A 16,958-nucleotide genomic window follows, 5' to 3' on the forward strand; every position below is an offset into this window, starting at 1 on the left:
GACATTCCCTGATTTACGTACATATCTGGGGTTTCAGATAAGTAGGTTCGAGGTATGAATTGATGCTTTTTCATACCTGGTTTTAAAGCTGCTTACAATGTTGCTGTTCTGTGTCTCTGCTCTCCGGAGAACAACAACACCAGACAAAAGTGGAGTCTTGTTTCGATTTTAAAAAGTTCTAGCCTTCCCATTGGCTCTTTTGGTCAGGTGCCCACTCCGTTCTTTTTATCTGTGGGCTTTTTTTAACCCTTTACAGGTACAGTAAGTAGAGAACATCTACTAACAGGAATTTTATAGCTAGCTGGCTGGCGGGGTGTCCATAAAAGGGAGCTATCCCCCAGCTTCATTTATCACACCATGTTACAGTGAGATTAAAGGTAGGTCTTTCCTGGAGCTGGAGATGCACTTTCCAGCTCCAGGAGATGTCCGGGCTGGCGTTCTGATTGAGCTAGTGCACTAGAAGTAGCCGTGTGGCTGCAGTGAGGTAAGCAGAGGTTCAGGCAAGATGCCTGAGTTCAGTCCGAGAGAGACAAGGTGGGTGAGGGAATAACTTTTAGTGGACCAACTTGTGGGGTGTGAGAGACATGCTTTTGAGCGGACCCAAGCCAGTCCAACGTCTTAGGCATGCCCTCAGGTGGCTAGCCCAAGGTGTCGTGGCCCAACTGCTGCTGATCAGAGCTAGTGCATGCATGTCTACCCACACTGGGAATTACACCTCCCAGCTGCGGTGTAGTCGTCTCCTACTTTACTTGCCAAAGATGACACAGGAAATGGATTGCAGAAGCAATACCTGAACCCCAGTCTCTAGAGTCCCAACCCACTACCTTAATGACATGAGCAGGCTTCTAAGTCCGACTCAGTGGAGATTAATCTTATGGTTACTTAGTGTCTAGAAAGAGGGTGCCACTTGCTCTCATACCCCCGGCCATGAACCCTGTAGCATGTGAAGCAGCTCTGTTAGTTGGGCAGCCAAGGCACAGTCACTGGTGGAAGCCAAAGGAAACGAATGAAATCAGTGGTACCAAAATGAAGATCAGGGCATTGTCCACACTTAGAACCCAGGCACTGGGGGAAGAAAGGAGAAGGCATTGCCAGGAAAATACGGATGGCAGAAATATGTTACAGGCAAGAAACAGAGAGCAGTTCTCCTTCATCGTGTGCCTGCTGGCTGAGCTAGACAGGCCTACATTTCATTTCTGACTGTTTGTAGGAATAGTTATATCCTTTGCCCGTCCTCCAGTTCACCCCATCCGCAAAGCTGGAGTGGGCACCAGCCAAGTACATCCCATTCAGGTTGGACCAGTGACAGTCCTTGTACCACCAGGCCCCCTTGTAGATTGCAGCACAGTTTTGAGCATTTGAACCCAGGTCATTGTCACGGTCTCTGGTTGAAAACTGCATGTCCTTGTGCCAGGTTAGTGAATCACCTGTGGAAAATAATTGTGTTACTTTGTCACAAAGATGTTACAGTTTCTTGTCTTGCCAGGGCCTGATCTCAAGGCCATTGAAATGGACGGGGGTCTTGCCAGGGATTTCAGGCCAGGGCACTCAGCATTATGGTATCATATGCTGCGCTGTCTCATGTGATCACCGGCTTAGTTCCCCAAATCCCAGCCAGTGAGTTCTGCTACAGGATGGCTTATTTCGCTACCAGGCACCAGGAAACCCTTGCAGTGCGGGAGAAAGGCTCTAATGCTTAGTGGAGGAAGGAGGAGAGGGCAGCACATAGGAAATTACACATACAAACATATGTACCGCCAACAGACCCCTGTCGCCGGCGGGCAGGATTGAACCGGGGACCTCTGGAGCTTAGTGCATGAGCCTCTATTGCATGAGCTAAAAGCCAACTGGCTGTTAGCTAAGGCTGTAGAGCAGACTCATTGAACTCTCTCTCTAAGTGGTCTCAGTGCCACTAGATAGGACAGAACGTCACACCCAAGGAGGTGTGTGGGTTACACATACTTTTAGTGGGGGCTGTGCTGGTAACTCAACAACTCTAAAAAAAATTATACTCATCTCAATGGGGTGAAAGCTGGGTCTTCTCGCTCAGCAGCATGACCACAGTGCCCCGTGATTTCACACCATTACAAGAAGTGCTTTGGGAACGAGGTTACTAAGTCCCTAGAAGAACGCAGTGCTTTGGGAATGCTATTGCATTGCACCTCTTCAGCGTGTCTGTGGTGATAGTGGGAGTACATGAACACTATAGCTTAGAGCAGAGACCTCACTGGCCTCACACCTCCCCACCTTGGGGTTTCTTTTCTGGTGCTCTGTTAAGGACAGACGTCTCAAACCAGACAAGTGGTTAATAGAGCCCGGGTGGAATTTCAAATCAATGATGTGCAAGCGGGTTCAGAATTCCTAAAATTTCAATTGTCGCTCGTGAAATCAACTTAGAGATTTGGAGGCTAAATACAGAAACAATGGGCCGCATTTGGTTTACAACTGCTGCGACCCCACTGATTGCACAGAGTTGATCAATACAGCATTTATTCCAATGCGTATAGGGAAGATTCCTGTTCTCCATTCCCCCTGTCAGTTTTTCCTTCCTGTAACTGAGTTTCCAGATGCTGTAAATAAATTTGATCCTGTGTCTTAGATGCACATTTATCTCTCCAGTTATGACAACCAGGGAGGAATTTATTTTGCTTTCTCCACAAGGTGTCCTCTCTCTCTGCTGGTTGGGCCTGTTTCCCTTGTGCTATCAAAGGTATAAGACATGCCCAGAACCTACCTGCAGTGCCTCCAAGAAAATCTCCAAGAACCAGTTTGTATTTCTCCGTCTCTCCTGCAATCTTGAATGACTTGTACTTGGCAAACTGCATGTTGTTTTCAAAGTCTTTGAGGTCAATGCGGAGTTCATGGTTTCCTGTTAAAAACAAGGTGACCACTGAGCATATTCTGCTTTTGCACTATCTGTGGGGTCCTTTTTGCACCGGAATCAGCCCGATATTTGCAGTAGGGCTGGCATTACCCATCTGATTTCTACCCTACAATGTCACTGGTCTATTAGCAAACAGTGCCACAGCATCCAACCCCTTGCTGAGAAGACAGCCTGATTTTCCATCGCTTTGCCCCTCCTGTAACCGTTTACACCGGTCCAAGTCAGAACAAGAGCATTTTACACGCATTTTTGAATTGCAGAGCAAAGAAGAATCTGGCCTGGTGCATCCAGAGCCATCTCCTTCCCTGAAGTTCACTAGTGCCACTGCATGGTTCAGCTGACAGAGCCTGTTTAAATGATCCACCCCCTCCATTAGAGCTACAGAGTTCTCTGCTCCAGCAGCTTTCCCCAGAAGGGTCGTCGAAAAGAGGCTCAGTCCCTTATCACTATTTTCACCATTATTAGTGTGTCCCACTGTTCCCTGTAATGAGGCAGGATTAGACTGAAAAATGGCATCAGTGATTTCTTACCTAGAGATGTTAACAGGTGGATATTGTCGTTCCCCAGCCAGAATTCTGACAGCCGGCTGCCGAAACCTCTTTTGTATGAACCCCAGTCACGGAAAAAGTTCTCGGATCCATCTGCCCTTTTCTGGAAAACCTATAGGGAAAGGAGAGGGGCTCATGTAGGAAACTGAAGAGTGGTGTCTGCCTTTAATAAAAGCTGGGCAAAGGAGGGGGGAAAAGACCCCTCCCCCAGTCTCCAAATGTACATCAATTACTCATGTGTAAATGGCTTCAATCCATTTCAGTCTCAGGTGAGTAACAGCTCAGCCCGTCTGGGGTAAATGTTCACTGTGGAGAATGGTGCAGCTAAATCCCCTGTCCACAGCATTGAAAATATATCTGTGATAGAGTGAACTGTCACATGGTGATGGGGGTGGGGGGACCCCAAGCAGCTGGTTCCAATTAACCAATCCCCTTAGAGGCTGCTGGGAGTAGGAGGGATCTGAGCCTATATAACCCAGACCCAGCTAATCTCAGAGGAGGAGTGAGAATGTGCAGGGGGAATGGGATGCTGAAGGAGTGCTACAGGGAAAACAACCTCAGCAAGGAGCAGCAGGAGAGGCGATCGCCTTTGGGGGAAAGGTACTAAGGCAGGGGAAAGCAGGGTACAGGCTGGAGGACTGCTTCCCTAGGAAACTTTGGACTTGCCTGAGAGACAGGAGAACTTATGGGGAAATGGGACGAAGGACTTTTGGTGTAGATGATGATAAACTAAATATCGATACAACTACTTCCAAGAACAGCTACTGTGTTTTCTCTGGCTTCCACCCCCTCTAGTGGTCAGGCCACTGTGGCCCACCCAGGAAACAGCTTAGTGGCAGTATTCAATAACGTTAAAGTCCTTTGCATCAGCTCTTACAAAAAGGGTGAATTAAACTAGTCTCTTCAAAAGAATTTAGACCGAACATCAGTGAAATCTGTAGGAATGTAAGTCAGTGTCATGGACTATTGATTAGCTTGCAAAGAATCCACTTTCTCACATCCTGGGACCCTCATGCAGAACAAGCTTCTGTCTCTGATATTTGTGTACACTTTATTCTCACTTACAAGCCATCCCCCACCATCTGTGTCCATGTCGCACAGCACGGTCATGGCGTTACAGTCACGGGGGTAGATGGTGTACCAGCCGCTCAGGGTATTCCCTCTAGCTAACAGCTCCTTGCAGTTTTTTGCTCCTGGGCAGAACCAGAATTTAAAATACTTATTAAAATTCAACATTATTGCAAGCTGTCTAGAACCAAAACACGGCTAACGAGACATCACAAGCCCACTTTACTGGAACTAAACCTCTGTGACAGAGCCAGGTATTGAACTTGGATCGTCTAAGAGCCAGTCTAGTGTCTTAAGAACAAAACCAGCTGATGAAGAGCCGAAAAATCCTCAATTCTTAACTTGTCTGGGGGCCTGTGCATCAATCTATGCAACCGCCCCATTGATCAGCATGATGTCTGTGTATTGTGGCCCTCACAATGGTACCGGGTTTATTAGTCTTCTCATACCTTGGGTGAGTGCAATAACTGAAAACTCCACTCAGTGGTTTTAGCTCTGAAATTGAGGCAGGCTCTTTAAAGAGAATATCCATTTAAAATGAGCTTTGCCAGTGGGTATGTGTATTTGTCATGGCCAAGGATAGTGTGACAGACACCACGATCCCTACAACAGCTGGGGAAGAATCAAATGTGACTCTGCATTCTGAAGCAAGGTTCCATTATCCTTGGAGCAGAATGAGCGGATTGACCAGAAATTCCAGGAAGCACTCACCTTTCTTACACTGTACACTGTCCAGCTCGCTCTCTCCTGTGCAGGAAAATGAAATCAGAAAGGAGTGACTTTGTAAACTGCTGATAGTGTCTATAATAAAAATGCTTATCCATTATGACTACATGCCTCTGGGTTTAAGAGGCACAACAGGGGGGACGGATAGCTCAGTGGTTTGAGCATTGGCCTGCTAAACCCAGGGTTGTGAGTTCAATCCTTGAGGGGGCCATTTAGGGATCGGGGCAAAAATTGGGGATTGGTCCTGCTTTGAGCAAGGGGTTGGACTAGATGACATCCTGAGGTCCCTTCCAACCCTGATATTCTATGATTCTAACAGTGCCATAAGTTCAGTTGCTTCATTTTGCTGGGTTTGTATTTTCATGAGCCATTATTCCTTGGTGTTTCTTTCATTGTCAACTGGATGATGCATTCCCTGTAAGATATTTCATAGAATCATAGAATATCAGGGTTGGAAGGGACCTCAGGAGGTCATCTAGTCCAACCCCCTGCTCAAAGCAGGACCAATCCCCAACTAAATCATCCCAGCCAGGGCTTTGTCAAGCCTGACCTTAAAAATATCTAAGGAAGGAGATTCCACCATCTCCCTAGGTAATGCATTCCAGTGTTTCACCACCCTCCTAGTGAAAAAGTTTTTCCTAATATCCAACCTAAACCTCCCCCACTGCAACTTGAGACCATTACTCCTTGTTCTGTCATCAGATCCAATTAGGCAATTAGATTAGTCAGGCATGACTTGCCCTAGGTGAATCCATGCTGACTGTTCCTGATCACTTTCCTCTCCTCTAAGTGCTTCAGAATTGATTCCTTGAGGACCTGCTCCCTGATTTTTCCAGGGACTGAGGTGAGGCTGTCTGGCCTGTAGTTCGCAGGATCCTCCTTCTTCCCTTTTTTAAAGATGGGCACGACATTAGCCTTTTTCCAGTCGTCCGGGACGTCCCCGGATCGCCATGAGTTTTCAAAGATAATGGCCAATGGCTCTGCAATCACATCCGCCAACTCCTTTAGCACTCCCGGATGCAGCGCATCCGGCCCCATGGACTTGTGCTCGTCCAGCTTTTCTAAATAGTCCCGAACCACTTCTTTCTCCATAGAGGGCTGGTCTCCTCCTCCCCATGCTGTGCTGCTCAATGCAGCAGTCTGGGAGCTGACCTTGTTCGTGAAGATAGAGGCAAAAAAAGCATTGAGTACATTAGCTTTTTCCACATCCTCTGTCGCTAGGTTGCCTCCCTCATTCAGCAAGGGGCCCACACTTTCCTTGACTTTCTTCTTGTTGCTAACATACCTGAAGAAACCGTTCTTGTTACTTTTAACATCTCTTGCTAGCTGCAACTCCAGGTGTGATTTGGCCTTCCTGATTTCACTTCTGCATGCCCGAGCAATATTTTTACACTCTTCCCTGGTCATTTGTCCAGTCTTCCACTTCTTGTAAGCTTCTTTTTTGTGTTCAAGATCATCAAGGATTTCACTGTTAAGCCAAGCTGGTCGCCTGCAATATTTACTATTCTTTCTACACATCGGGATGATGTCCCTGTAACCTCAATAAGGATTCTTTAAAATACAGCGAGCTCTCCTGGACTCCTTTCCCCCTCATGTTATTCTCCCAGGGGATCCTGCCCATCAGTTCCCGGAGGGAGTCAAAGTCTGCTTTTCTGAAGCCCAGGGTCCGTATTCTGCTGCTTTCCTTTCTTCCCTGTGTCAGGATCCTGAACTCGACCATCTCATGGTCACTGCCTCCCAGGTTCCCATCCACTTTAGCTTCCCCTACTAATTCTTCCCGGTTTATGAGCAGCAGGTCAAGAAGCGCTCTGCCCCTAGTTGGTTCCTCCAGCACTTGCACCAGGAAATTGTCCCCTACACTTTCCAAAAACTTCCTGGATTGTCTGTGCACCGCTATATTGCTCTCCCAGCAGATATCAGGGTGATTGATGACTCCCATGAGAACCAGGGCCTGCGATCTAGTAACTTCCGTGAGTTGCCGGAAGAAAGCCTCGTCCACCTCATCCCCCTGGTCCGGTGGTCTATAGCAGATTCCCACCACGACATCGCCATTGTTGTTCACACTTCTAAATTTAATCCAGAGACACTCAGGTTTTTCTGCAGTTTCATACTTGAGCTCTGAGCAGTCATACTGCTCCCTTACGTACAGTGCAACTCCCCCACCTTTTCCGCCCTGCCTGTCCTTCCTGAACAGTTTATATCCATCCATGACAGTACTCCAGTCATGTGAGTTATCCCACCAAGTCGCTGTTATTCCAATCACATCATAATTCCTTGACATCACCAGGATTTCCAGTTCTCCCTGCTTGTTTCCCAGGCTTCGTGCATTTGTGTATAGGCACTTGAGATAACTCGCTGATCGTCCCTCTTTCTCAGTATGAGGCAGGAGCCCTGCCCTCTTGCACGCTCCTGCTCGTGCTTCCTCCTGGTATCCCACTTTAGTCTCTGGCACATGTTCCCTCCAAGGGAGAGGAGTTGCAAGACGCCTGCCCTCCTTAGATGAGAAGGGTGTCCTAGGCAACAGCCAGGGTCAATTTCAGCCTGTGCGCTTGTGGGAATTCTCCGCACATGCCAGAGAACCGTGAGGGTGCAAATAGCTTCCAATCAGATGGGTAAAAAGCAGGCACAGAGTTCAGCCTTTTCTTTTTGTTTGTTTTTGCTGGATCATGGAGCAGGCCAGCCATGCATGGGGAAGCAGGTTGCACCAGCCCGTCTCCACCTGGGACCCTCAGAATGCAGCATCCCCCCTGTGCACTAGGGAACGTGGGCAGGGTGTTATAAGAATTTAGATCTATAAATTGCTCGTTGTAATCCTGGGAGGTAAGGAGCTATAGGGGACCAAAGGGTTGTTGTTAGTCGTCCCATCTCTTATAGAAGGATACTTCTTTATTTAAGCAGGACACTGGCCTTTCTCCCAGGATTCACATGAGGATGGGAATTATGGGCTAACTGGGTCATCTTAACTGAGACCCCTACCCAAAATGGTGCTGGCTCAAATCTGATTAATTTGTACCTTAGAAATATTCCTGGTACTTGAGTTCTGGCACTGGCCAAAAAGTCATCTGTGTGTAATTGGGGGAGCTGTTGCAACACTTGGATGGCCACATGTTGACATGTTTGTTATGCTAAAAAATGTTTCACTCGGCAGGCTTCACTTCAGTTATGAAAACGTTACAGAAAGATTGTGGGGGGAAGGGGGAATCAGTTTGTTTGTTGTTTGTGTCCTGTGCTTTTAAATATAGTTCTACTCTGAAAAGTGACTCTGTACAAATGGCCCTTTCTGACTCTGTCAACAACTCAGTGTATATAATGTCTTCTGCAGTTTCCACGGTATGCATCCGATGAAGTGAGCTGTAGCTCACGAAAGCTCATGCTCAAATAAATTGGTTAGTCTCTAAGGTGCCACAAATACTCCTTTTCTTTTTGCGAATACAGACTAACACGGCTGTTACTCTGAAACTCAATAGATATTATTCTGAATACATAAACTTAAAATTACTCTTTATTCATGTTACCACCTCTATGGTAGAGGGTGTTAGACTCTTCTTCTGGTGCCACATCAACAGTACTGTTTACTAAACTCTGGTCACTTAGAATTGTGTAATCCCATCAAAATCAATAGGACTACATAGCATTTATTAAGGGCACAACTTGAACACTATAGTGTTCCCCAGGTATAAATGAAGGCACTTGTTATTGGTGGTGATGAACAAAAAGGGAAGAACTCAGCATGACTCTCAGATCTCAGGCTGAGTTTGCAAGGCTGGTAAGTGGTGGTGGTGGGGGGGAGAACCTTTTACTTGTAAACTAATCAGATTTCCAATGGAACCCTTGAGAGATGGGACCCCACTGTGTTACTTCAAAGGAATTCCTTTTTAGCTCAGAGCTTCACTTTAAAGATGAAACTCCCAGGGCTCTTGGTATGAAAGAGGGCAAAGGTTCTCACCTGGTGTTCCAGGTGCTCCAGGAGATCCTTTATCACCTAAAGAAAGAACACAGGGTCAAATCCTTGTGTCGCTTGGATATGATACCCTGATCTGTGTAGGGCTTAAACAGTGCCTCACTTTTAGGCATCCAAGCTTGGAAACATGGCCCAAGTGTAGGACACGATGTGCTATGAATGGAATTACTGAAGCAGAATCCTGCTGAAGTATCTTGCTGAATGTGTCCACCAAGAAGGATTTCAGTGGGCCCCTTCTGCCTGCCTAGGTGTTGATGTCAGTCTCCAAAGGCAGGACTTGGAAGTCCTGATAAGGCCTGGCACATGTGAAAATTGGGCCCATCCTGGACTCTACTAGCTGTCACAGTCCATCACCTTAGATAACATGGTGATAACACGATAATCAGGCAAGAAGAATGATTTGAACTCTCACCTTTTGGACCCGGGGGACCAGCAACACCTCTATCCCCTGATAAGAGAATGGAAAGGATTAGAAGAGTTGTAGGCATCTCAGCATTGTGGGCTCAGAGCTGAATTTCCTTGTGTTTTCCTGAAGGCAAATACTGTTCCCCTGACTAAGACCTATAGCAAAGGTTTGCTTAGGAGCTCACCACATCCTTGCCAGGCCATGGAGTGCTCTCTGATCACTACTGCATCCTCAGACCAGGAACAGCCTCCAATCCAGCTGCTGCTCCTTCTCCCGGCCTGGGAATGGCCAGTGGTTCTGCCACTGCATTGATCTGCCAGATCTACCCTCAATCTTGCCCTTGCCCATACCCTCCCTGTCCTGTCTCTACTCTCCCTCCATAGCAGGAGTGGAGCAGAGTTCCATGAGGCACAGGACATTTATAGCCCTGTGTGGATTCTTAGTATTCTGCCCCTGCTACCTGGGCAGAAAATTGCACCCGTTCATTTTTGGGCATGGCCCTTCATGGCTACAAAAGAGGGGCTGGGATTTAACCACCTTGTACATTCAAAGGAGCATAAGAATGGCCATACTGGGTCAGACCAAAGGTCCATGTAGTCCAGTATCCTGTCTTCTGACAGTGGCCAATGCCAGGTGCCCCAAAAGGAGCACATACTCCTTGGAGAGAAGACACAAATGCTTTTAGAACAGAGGCTGTTATCTCTATCACCTACCAAGAGCACGAGGTTTTCCATGGATTACTTTACCTTTCAGTCCCTGTGGTCCTGCCTTCCCAGGGATTCCCTGTGTTCCCTGTACACCTACACAACACAGAAAGAGACTAAATATCTCACAGGACAAATTCTGATGAGTTACATTTGGGAGTTCCCTCTTTGTCCTCTGCCTTAAAGCCAGAGGGTGTAGGGAGAATTTGCTCTTACTGGAAACATTAATGACCTAGTTAAGCTATGTAAACTGTGTCCAGATACCATGGTGATGGGTGCAATAAAGAAATTATTTGAAATGCTATATTTGCTATTTTTGATCAAATGACTGCCCGAAAAGTGCTCTGGCAGCAAAATTTTTGATTTCACAGCAACACTCCCACACAGTTTAATTTTGATGGGCTAAATTTCAAAATAGCTCACATCCAGCCTTCTGGGATTTCAGAACAAACACGTACCCATCCTGGCCACCTAGTTTAATATCTTAGTGATAGCTGAGCTCTTTTGTAAATCTGACCCTATGAATATCTCAAAGATTTAGCAGCTAGCGGCTCCAATATTTATTGCCTAGATTGTTTCTTGGGGACATCATTCATGTATAGTGTATTGTCACCACCATGTGGGACCTAGAAGACTAACAGCTCATTTCTCTATACATGGCACCCCTTGTGTTTCCATTGTGAACTGCCAGTCTGGGGAAATGGACACTGTATGAGAACAGAATTATTTTAAGCTCATGTCTGTTGCAGAGTGAGTGTCTTACACTGTAATTGGGATAGTCAAGGCAATTATTCCTATGATGGGGGTATTTATCATTGTCCTTGGTGGCCTCAGTGTGCAGATCAAGGCTAACTCTAGTGTGTTGGTGCAGGATCCCAAGGCTTCCATGACATGGATTATTACACCAGATGGTTTGGGGGCTAAACTCCTCTTTACAGGAATGCTCTGGATGCTGTCTTTGGGATGGTGTTGGAAATGGAGGGTGACACCATTGAGGGTCATAAATACCACCTTCAGTGTGATGTTGTGGGGTAAGGGGACTACTCCCATGCCACTTGTTGTGGTGTACCTCTGTGCATGGCCTGATATAAAAAATTGATGGACCAAGCTGGACTCTGTATTATTCAACTACGGGTCAACTCTGCCAGTGGCTTAGTGAGGAATGATAATCACGCTGTTGCCCAATCATTGACAGATTGTTGCCCTGAGGTCTTCACAAGTCACAATGGGGCTTGTGATGGATGTACTTGAAGGGGAGGTGATGAGAGTGCCTTTAGTGCTGGATCCAGACTGCATCTAATGGACTGGAATATAGTATTTGCATTTCTGAGTATTTGCATTTCTTAGCTTCAATCACAGCGATAGCAAAGAGAGACACTCGGCTAAAGCATCCAGGAGACCTCAGCCAGCAGGGTTATTCAGAGTGTCAGGTAGGTGGCTACTCCATAATGCTTTCTCTCTGGGACAAAATAGGGCTTCTTCCAGGGTGAAGACTTTTCCATCTATGGAAATCCATATCAAGAGCATTTGGACACATGCTCCAGAGTCCATGTCAGAGCAGGAGATGACCATGGGCATGGCTCATCTTGGAAGGTGTTCAATTAAGTCACTCTTCAGGGTGGAAGAGGCACTGAGGAAGCTGGGCATGATCACTAGGCACAAATTTTGTTTACTAGGCGCAAATATTTGTCATTCACCCTAGGCTGAGCCACAAACACTTTTCTTAGAACAAACATTTGTGGAGCATTTAGACTAGTGCCTACATTGTGCTAATTGCCATTTAACTGCTATTAATCAGTTAACTCTAGTTAAAACAGGACCACAGTCTAGTCTAGACAAACCTTCTGTAACTGGCTCCTGCCTTTGGAAACCAGTCCTCCTAATGGGCTGTTAGATATGCAGGCTGGTAAGCTTCAAATTATGCTGCTGGGCTCAGCCAGCCAGGTTATTGACTGTAGTTCGTACGTTCAGGATTAGCTGAGGTTTTAGGAAGGTCAAGATGTGGGACTTGTTTATTGTGACTAACTGTTTTCTATACAGCTTGGCTATTTTTGTTATAAACATCCTAGTTAGGGTTGCCAATTTTAGTTGGACATATTCCTGGAGGTGTCATCACATGACCATCTTTAATTAAAGATTAATCTTGAATTCCCAGAGACGCCAGGACAATCCTGGAGGGTTGGCAACCCTAATCCTAGTGTAGCTACTCTTTAAAGGAAACAAAACTGTGTCCAAAAGAGAGCTGAGTTGCAGATGGTGTTGCTAAATGCTGGCCATTAGAAGACATGACATATAATAGATCCCTAAGTAACCCAAACAACAAATCATAGAAATCCCAAACTAAGCTGACATGAACAATTCTGATACCAGCCTTCTCCACTGGTTCATGTCAAGAGGCTATTAAAATGAAGAAAAAATAGAGAAATCATTCACACTTCTATCCATCCTCATCATCACTCAAATCAGGTTCTCATTCAGTGCCTGGGAACGTACCTCTCATTCCTGCAGCTCCTGGGGCACCTTTGGGTCCTGCGGCACCAGGAAACCCAGGGCAGCCTTGGAGAACGGCGAGTTTATCAGAACCGCTGAGTCCCACTATTCTCACTTCTGAAGTAACAAATAAATCAACACATGACTTCTGAAAGCATCTCAGGAGCTGAAACAGTCTTCAAAGGGTGGTGGTGGGGAACCTCACCAGACCCATTTCTGGGTATTTGTAAGGCCCTATTGCCCTAGCATCTGAGCACTTCAGTCTAATATATTAATCCCCATGACCCCGCTGTGAAGTAGGTCCTGCCTAAGGTCACAGGAAGTCTGTGGCATGGCAGGGATTTAACCATGGTCTCCGACCTCCTAGGTTAGTGACCAAACCATGGGACCATCCATCCTCCTGATCAAATCCCGATCAGAACCTACAGATCTCCGTTGCTAGCTATAAATGCAAAAATAATCATCTCACTTTCAGACATTAAATACACAATAGACTGCTGTGAAGATCATGATAAAAGAACTAAGTTTATACAGATCTACAAAAAGAACAGGAGGATTTGTGGCACCTTAGAGACGAACAAATTTATTTGAGCATAAGCTTTTGTGAGCTCCGGCTCACTTCATCGAATGCTGTGTTGCTTCCGATGAAGTGAGCCGGAGCTCACGAAAGCTTATGCTCAAATAAATTGGTTAGTCTCTAAGTGCCACAAATCCTCCTTTTCTTTTTGTGGATACAGACTAACACGGCTGCTGCTCTGAAAACTATACAGATCTAGTACTACTATATCTACATGTATTTCTTAAACTGGTTCTGCTTCAAAGATAGGCTGATCCTAAGCTGGCAGTGGGAGACCTACAGATTGTGGGTGGTTCTCTGAAATGTATCAATCTCCTAGGCCCTGAAATTAAGCACGAGCTGCTGAGATTTCTTGCACTCACTGATTTGGGACAAGTCAGAACCTCACATGAAATAGATTTTCTTGTGGTGTCTTATTAACATGGCTTCTGGTCTCGGATGAAACCAGGAAATTCACTCAAACCTCAGAAAAGCTAGTTTTGGCTCAAGAGAGGGGTGTGTGTGTGTGTGTGTGTGTAAATTCAGGCTGGCTCTTATTTATCCAAAACCATGTGGGCCTTCCCTAACTTGCTGACATGTTGCAATCTTGAGGCACAAGAGAGCTCATGAAGGATGGAATTTCATTCTGTATTTCTCTATTGTAGCAATTCAAATATTGTTATAGCATTTAAATGGAAGGCTGTGTGCAATTTTTAATACTCTTGAGAGTATTCTATAAATTCCAGCACTCTTCTGTGGATAGCATGTTCAAGAAAGATATCAAAATGCCTGTGTATAGAGTCCCACAGACTTGTTACCGAGTACAGCATGCCAGCAATATGCTTTGAACAGCACTGTTGTTGATTAGAGAGGGTTAGACAACAAAATGCTGAAATTATACTACAACTGCAAACTACCTTCTCTTCAGAATTTATTTTTGCCCTGGAAAATCTGATAATTATGAATTCTATATATCCTGGGGTCTCGCTCCTATCCGAAGAGGCCAGCCACAATGGAGAGAGGTTATAAAATAAAGTCTATAAAGAGTCCATTCAAATCTACTTTGCTCTCAACAGTGCAAAGGAAGAAGTAGGAAGGACCATATCTTTGAAAGAAGCATTTATGTCTCTCTCACCTGGGCAGGTGTCTTCTGCCTGGGCAACCACTGCTGCTATGGAGAGCAAAGTGATGAGGGTTTGCTGTGTGGCTGTCCCCATGGCAGGTGCTCCCCCTGCAATGGCAGCTTCAGTTGTGTTCTTGTCCAAGTCTCTCTGCTTCAGCATTTCAGAGCAACACAAGCCTTATATAGGCAATACATAAAATAGTAAACTCCACCTGCCAATTCCTCACCTTTCATTCTCCACATTCTCTTTCCCGTGAGATTGCTGCAGGGGAAAATGACACAGATGTAGTCACTCAATAGCCATGATGACCTAATTTTAAAACTCAGACCCACTTATGTTCCTGTAATCTGCCTTGGGGTGTGCTTTATAGGAGAGTTTCAGCTATGAGACAAGCTATGAGATTCATGCCACATTGAAGTTTTACTGCATGAGGGGCACTTTCATGTGTTATCACTAGTACGAATCATTTTTATAGTGCAGTAAATGTACACAGTACTTTGCAAAACACAGAGTAAGATAAGCTGTCTAGCCCAATACACTTACATTGTGAAACTGATAAGAAAAAGGTGACAGAGGGAAGTTCATTTAAACAAGAAGAGTTCCTGGAAGAAGTGTGTTCTAAGGAGATCTCTGAGAACAGAGGGCTGTGACAAAGTGGGAATTTTCTGTAACATACATATGAATGATATGCATGACAATGACTCCCTTGACTAGGGATTGCTACCCAGTGGGTGCAGAAAGGGTTAACATGCTCCCAAGGCAGAGCAGGACACAAGAGGTGCTTGGGTCATGAATGGGACCTTAAGGACTAGTGGAAACTGACCCAGATCCTCCATTACTATGGAAATACAATGGGAACACCCCCTCCCCCGCACCCCCCCCCCCCAGGACTGAACAAATGACACCTAACAACAGGGAACATTTAAACTCAGCACCAGATTCTGTAGGAGAAGGACAATGGACCAAAAGGTATCAAGGGGCTGTGTTAAGAGTTTGCCTTTGTAGAGACACAGGAACTCTCACCTGGCACTGAGAGACAGACCCAGAGGGTGATGGAACCAAAATGGATTCTACAGCAGCTTGGCTGGAGAGAGCCCTGGTGCTGGCCAGTCTGAACCCCGTCTTCACCTTTGTTTCTCTGTGGATTTCCCTGTGCTGGAGTTCAGTAACTAATACATGCTACGCAGTTTTGAAAGGCTGCCTGGTGTCACTGCAAATATTGCTGAAGCTCATTGATCCCTGGGCAGGGCAAAAAGTCTCTGAACGGGAGCCTATTTCAGTTGGACTCTTCGGGCAGTGCTCATGGTGTGAAATAGGAGTTCTGCAGTCCAGAGACTCAGTCTCTGAGTTGAGGCTGCATAGTTCACCCTTGCAGAAGAGTGGGACTCCTTGTGGTTCTGGCACACTGAAGGGGCTCCTCTAAGGGACTGCTCAAAAGCTGGGACATAGCACAGATCCCGTGGATCTGTGACACAGGCATTTGGTGGACCAGAGATGGGAGAAATCAACAAAGCAGAGGGTTCCCACACTGAAGTAGGTTCCCACACTGAAGTCAGTGGGATTGCACTGGGTGTAAAGGTGCAAAATTTGCCTCATTGTCGAAAATTCTTGATGTTTGACCAGTTCACTGGCTGGGACAGAGTTTCCAGATACTGGAAAGAAACTTAATCCAGTTGCTTAATTGCTCACGTTTGTTCTAAGATATTCACGGTTCTTGCAAACAGGGAGAACTTTCCCCGCCCCTGTAACAGGATGTCTTGCATCACTGTTGGCTTTTCCCTCCCTTAAGCAAGCATCGGAATGTGCCCAGAACATACCTGACTCACCCTTAGCAGAATCTCCAGAAATCAGCTTGTATTTCTTACTCTCCTGAAGTTCGGAATTATTTGTACTTTTCAAATAATTTGTTGTCAAAACTCAAAGATCAATGTGTAGCTCACAGTTTCCTGTTAAGCAATTTGGAAATAAAAATAGTCATCCCAATCTTTGGGCTCCCTTTTGGTTCACATAGGTTGATATCCCAGGCCAATCATTGTCTTTGCTTTTACTGGCCCAATTGTCATCATCTGTACCGGCAGCAAATTACAACGCTCTTTGCACCAGATCAGCTGTGCTGCTTCCATAAGGCCCTGGCTCTACCCACTCTTTCCACCTGCTCTGGTAGGACTGTGGAAGTATCCTGACAGTGTTCAGATCCAGGTTGCCCTTATAGAGGTGTAAGTGGTGGTGATGGTGGTAGCTCTTACTCCTCCTTGTATAGCCCAAGACACAAACTACCTCTACCTCTGAGATTCCGGTTTGATCGTATTTATAATACGTGCATGCTGAAAGGTGTTAATGGCTGCTATCAAGCATGACTGCTCTGTAACTCAAAGACACAGTTCTGATTAGAGCTCTTTCATTCAGGCTAAATGGATGGAACAATTAAATTTCCCTTTCCGTTGTGATCGCTGACATCACAAACCAGCCCGGTAACATGCTGCTGGTTTTC

At 45.9% G+C, this 16,958-nt stretch overlaps 1 protein-coding gene across 1 annotated transcript; it reads right to left on the reverse strand.

The window, feature by feature from the left end:
* Positions 1 to 1,173: 1,173 nt before the first annotated feature.
* Positions 1,174 to 14,560, reverse strand: LOC144276000 (ficolin-2-like). The gene is made up of 10 exons (XM_077835798.1): positions 14,479 to 14,560; positions 12,791 to 12,904; positions 10,340 to 10,393; positions 9,600 to 9,635; positions 9,173 to 9,208; positions 5,212 to 5,247; positions 4,498 to 4,625; positions 3,415 to 3,544; positions 2,735 to 2,869; positions 1,174 to 1,427 (listed from the first exon to the last, which is right to left on the reverse strand). Exons 1-10 carry the CDS (start codon positions 14,558 to 14,560, stop codon positions 1,174 to 1,176), a joined length of 1,005 nt encoding a protein of 334 aa, XP_077691924.1.
* Between the last annotated feature and the right edge of the window lie 2,398 nt (positions 14,561 to 16,958).

The sequence above is a fragment of the Eretmochelys imbricata genome, chromosome 16 (assembly GCF_965152235.1).
Source record: "Eretmochelys imbricata isolate rEreImb1 chromosome 16, rEreImb1.hap1, whole genome shotgun sequence".
In the NCBI taxonomy this organism is placed as follows: Eukaryota; Metazoa; Chordata; order Testudines; family Cheloniidae; genus Eretmochelys; species Eretmochelys imbricata.

Excerpts from the sequence above, each read along its gene's own strand:
- LOC144276000 (XM_077835798.1), bottom strand. The coding sequence starts at position 14,560 with ATGGGGACAGCCACACAGCAAACCCTCATCACTTTGCTCTCCATAGCA. Across the intron at positions 9,209-9,599 it reads TGGTCCCCCGGGTCCAAAAG|GTGATAAAGGATCTCCTGGA; the intron begins GTGAGAGTTCAA and ends TTCTTTCTTTAG. Across the intron at positions 2,870-3,414 it reads CCACCTGTTAACATCTCTAG|GAAACCATGAACTCCGCATT; the intron begins GTAAGAAATCAC and ends TGTTTTTAACAG.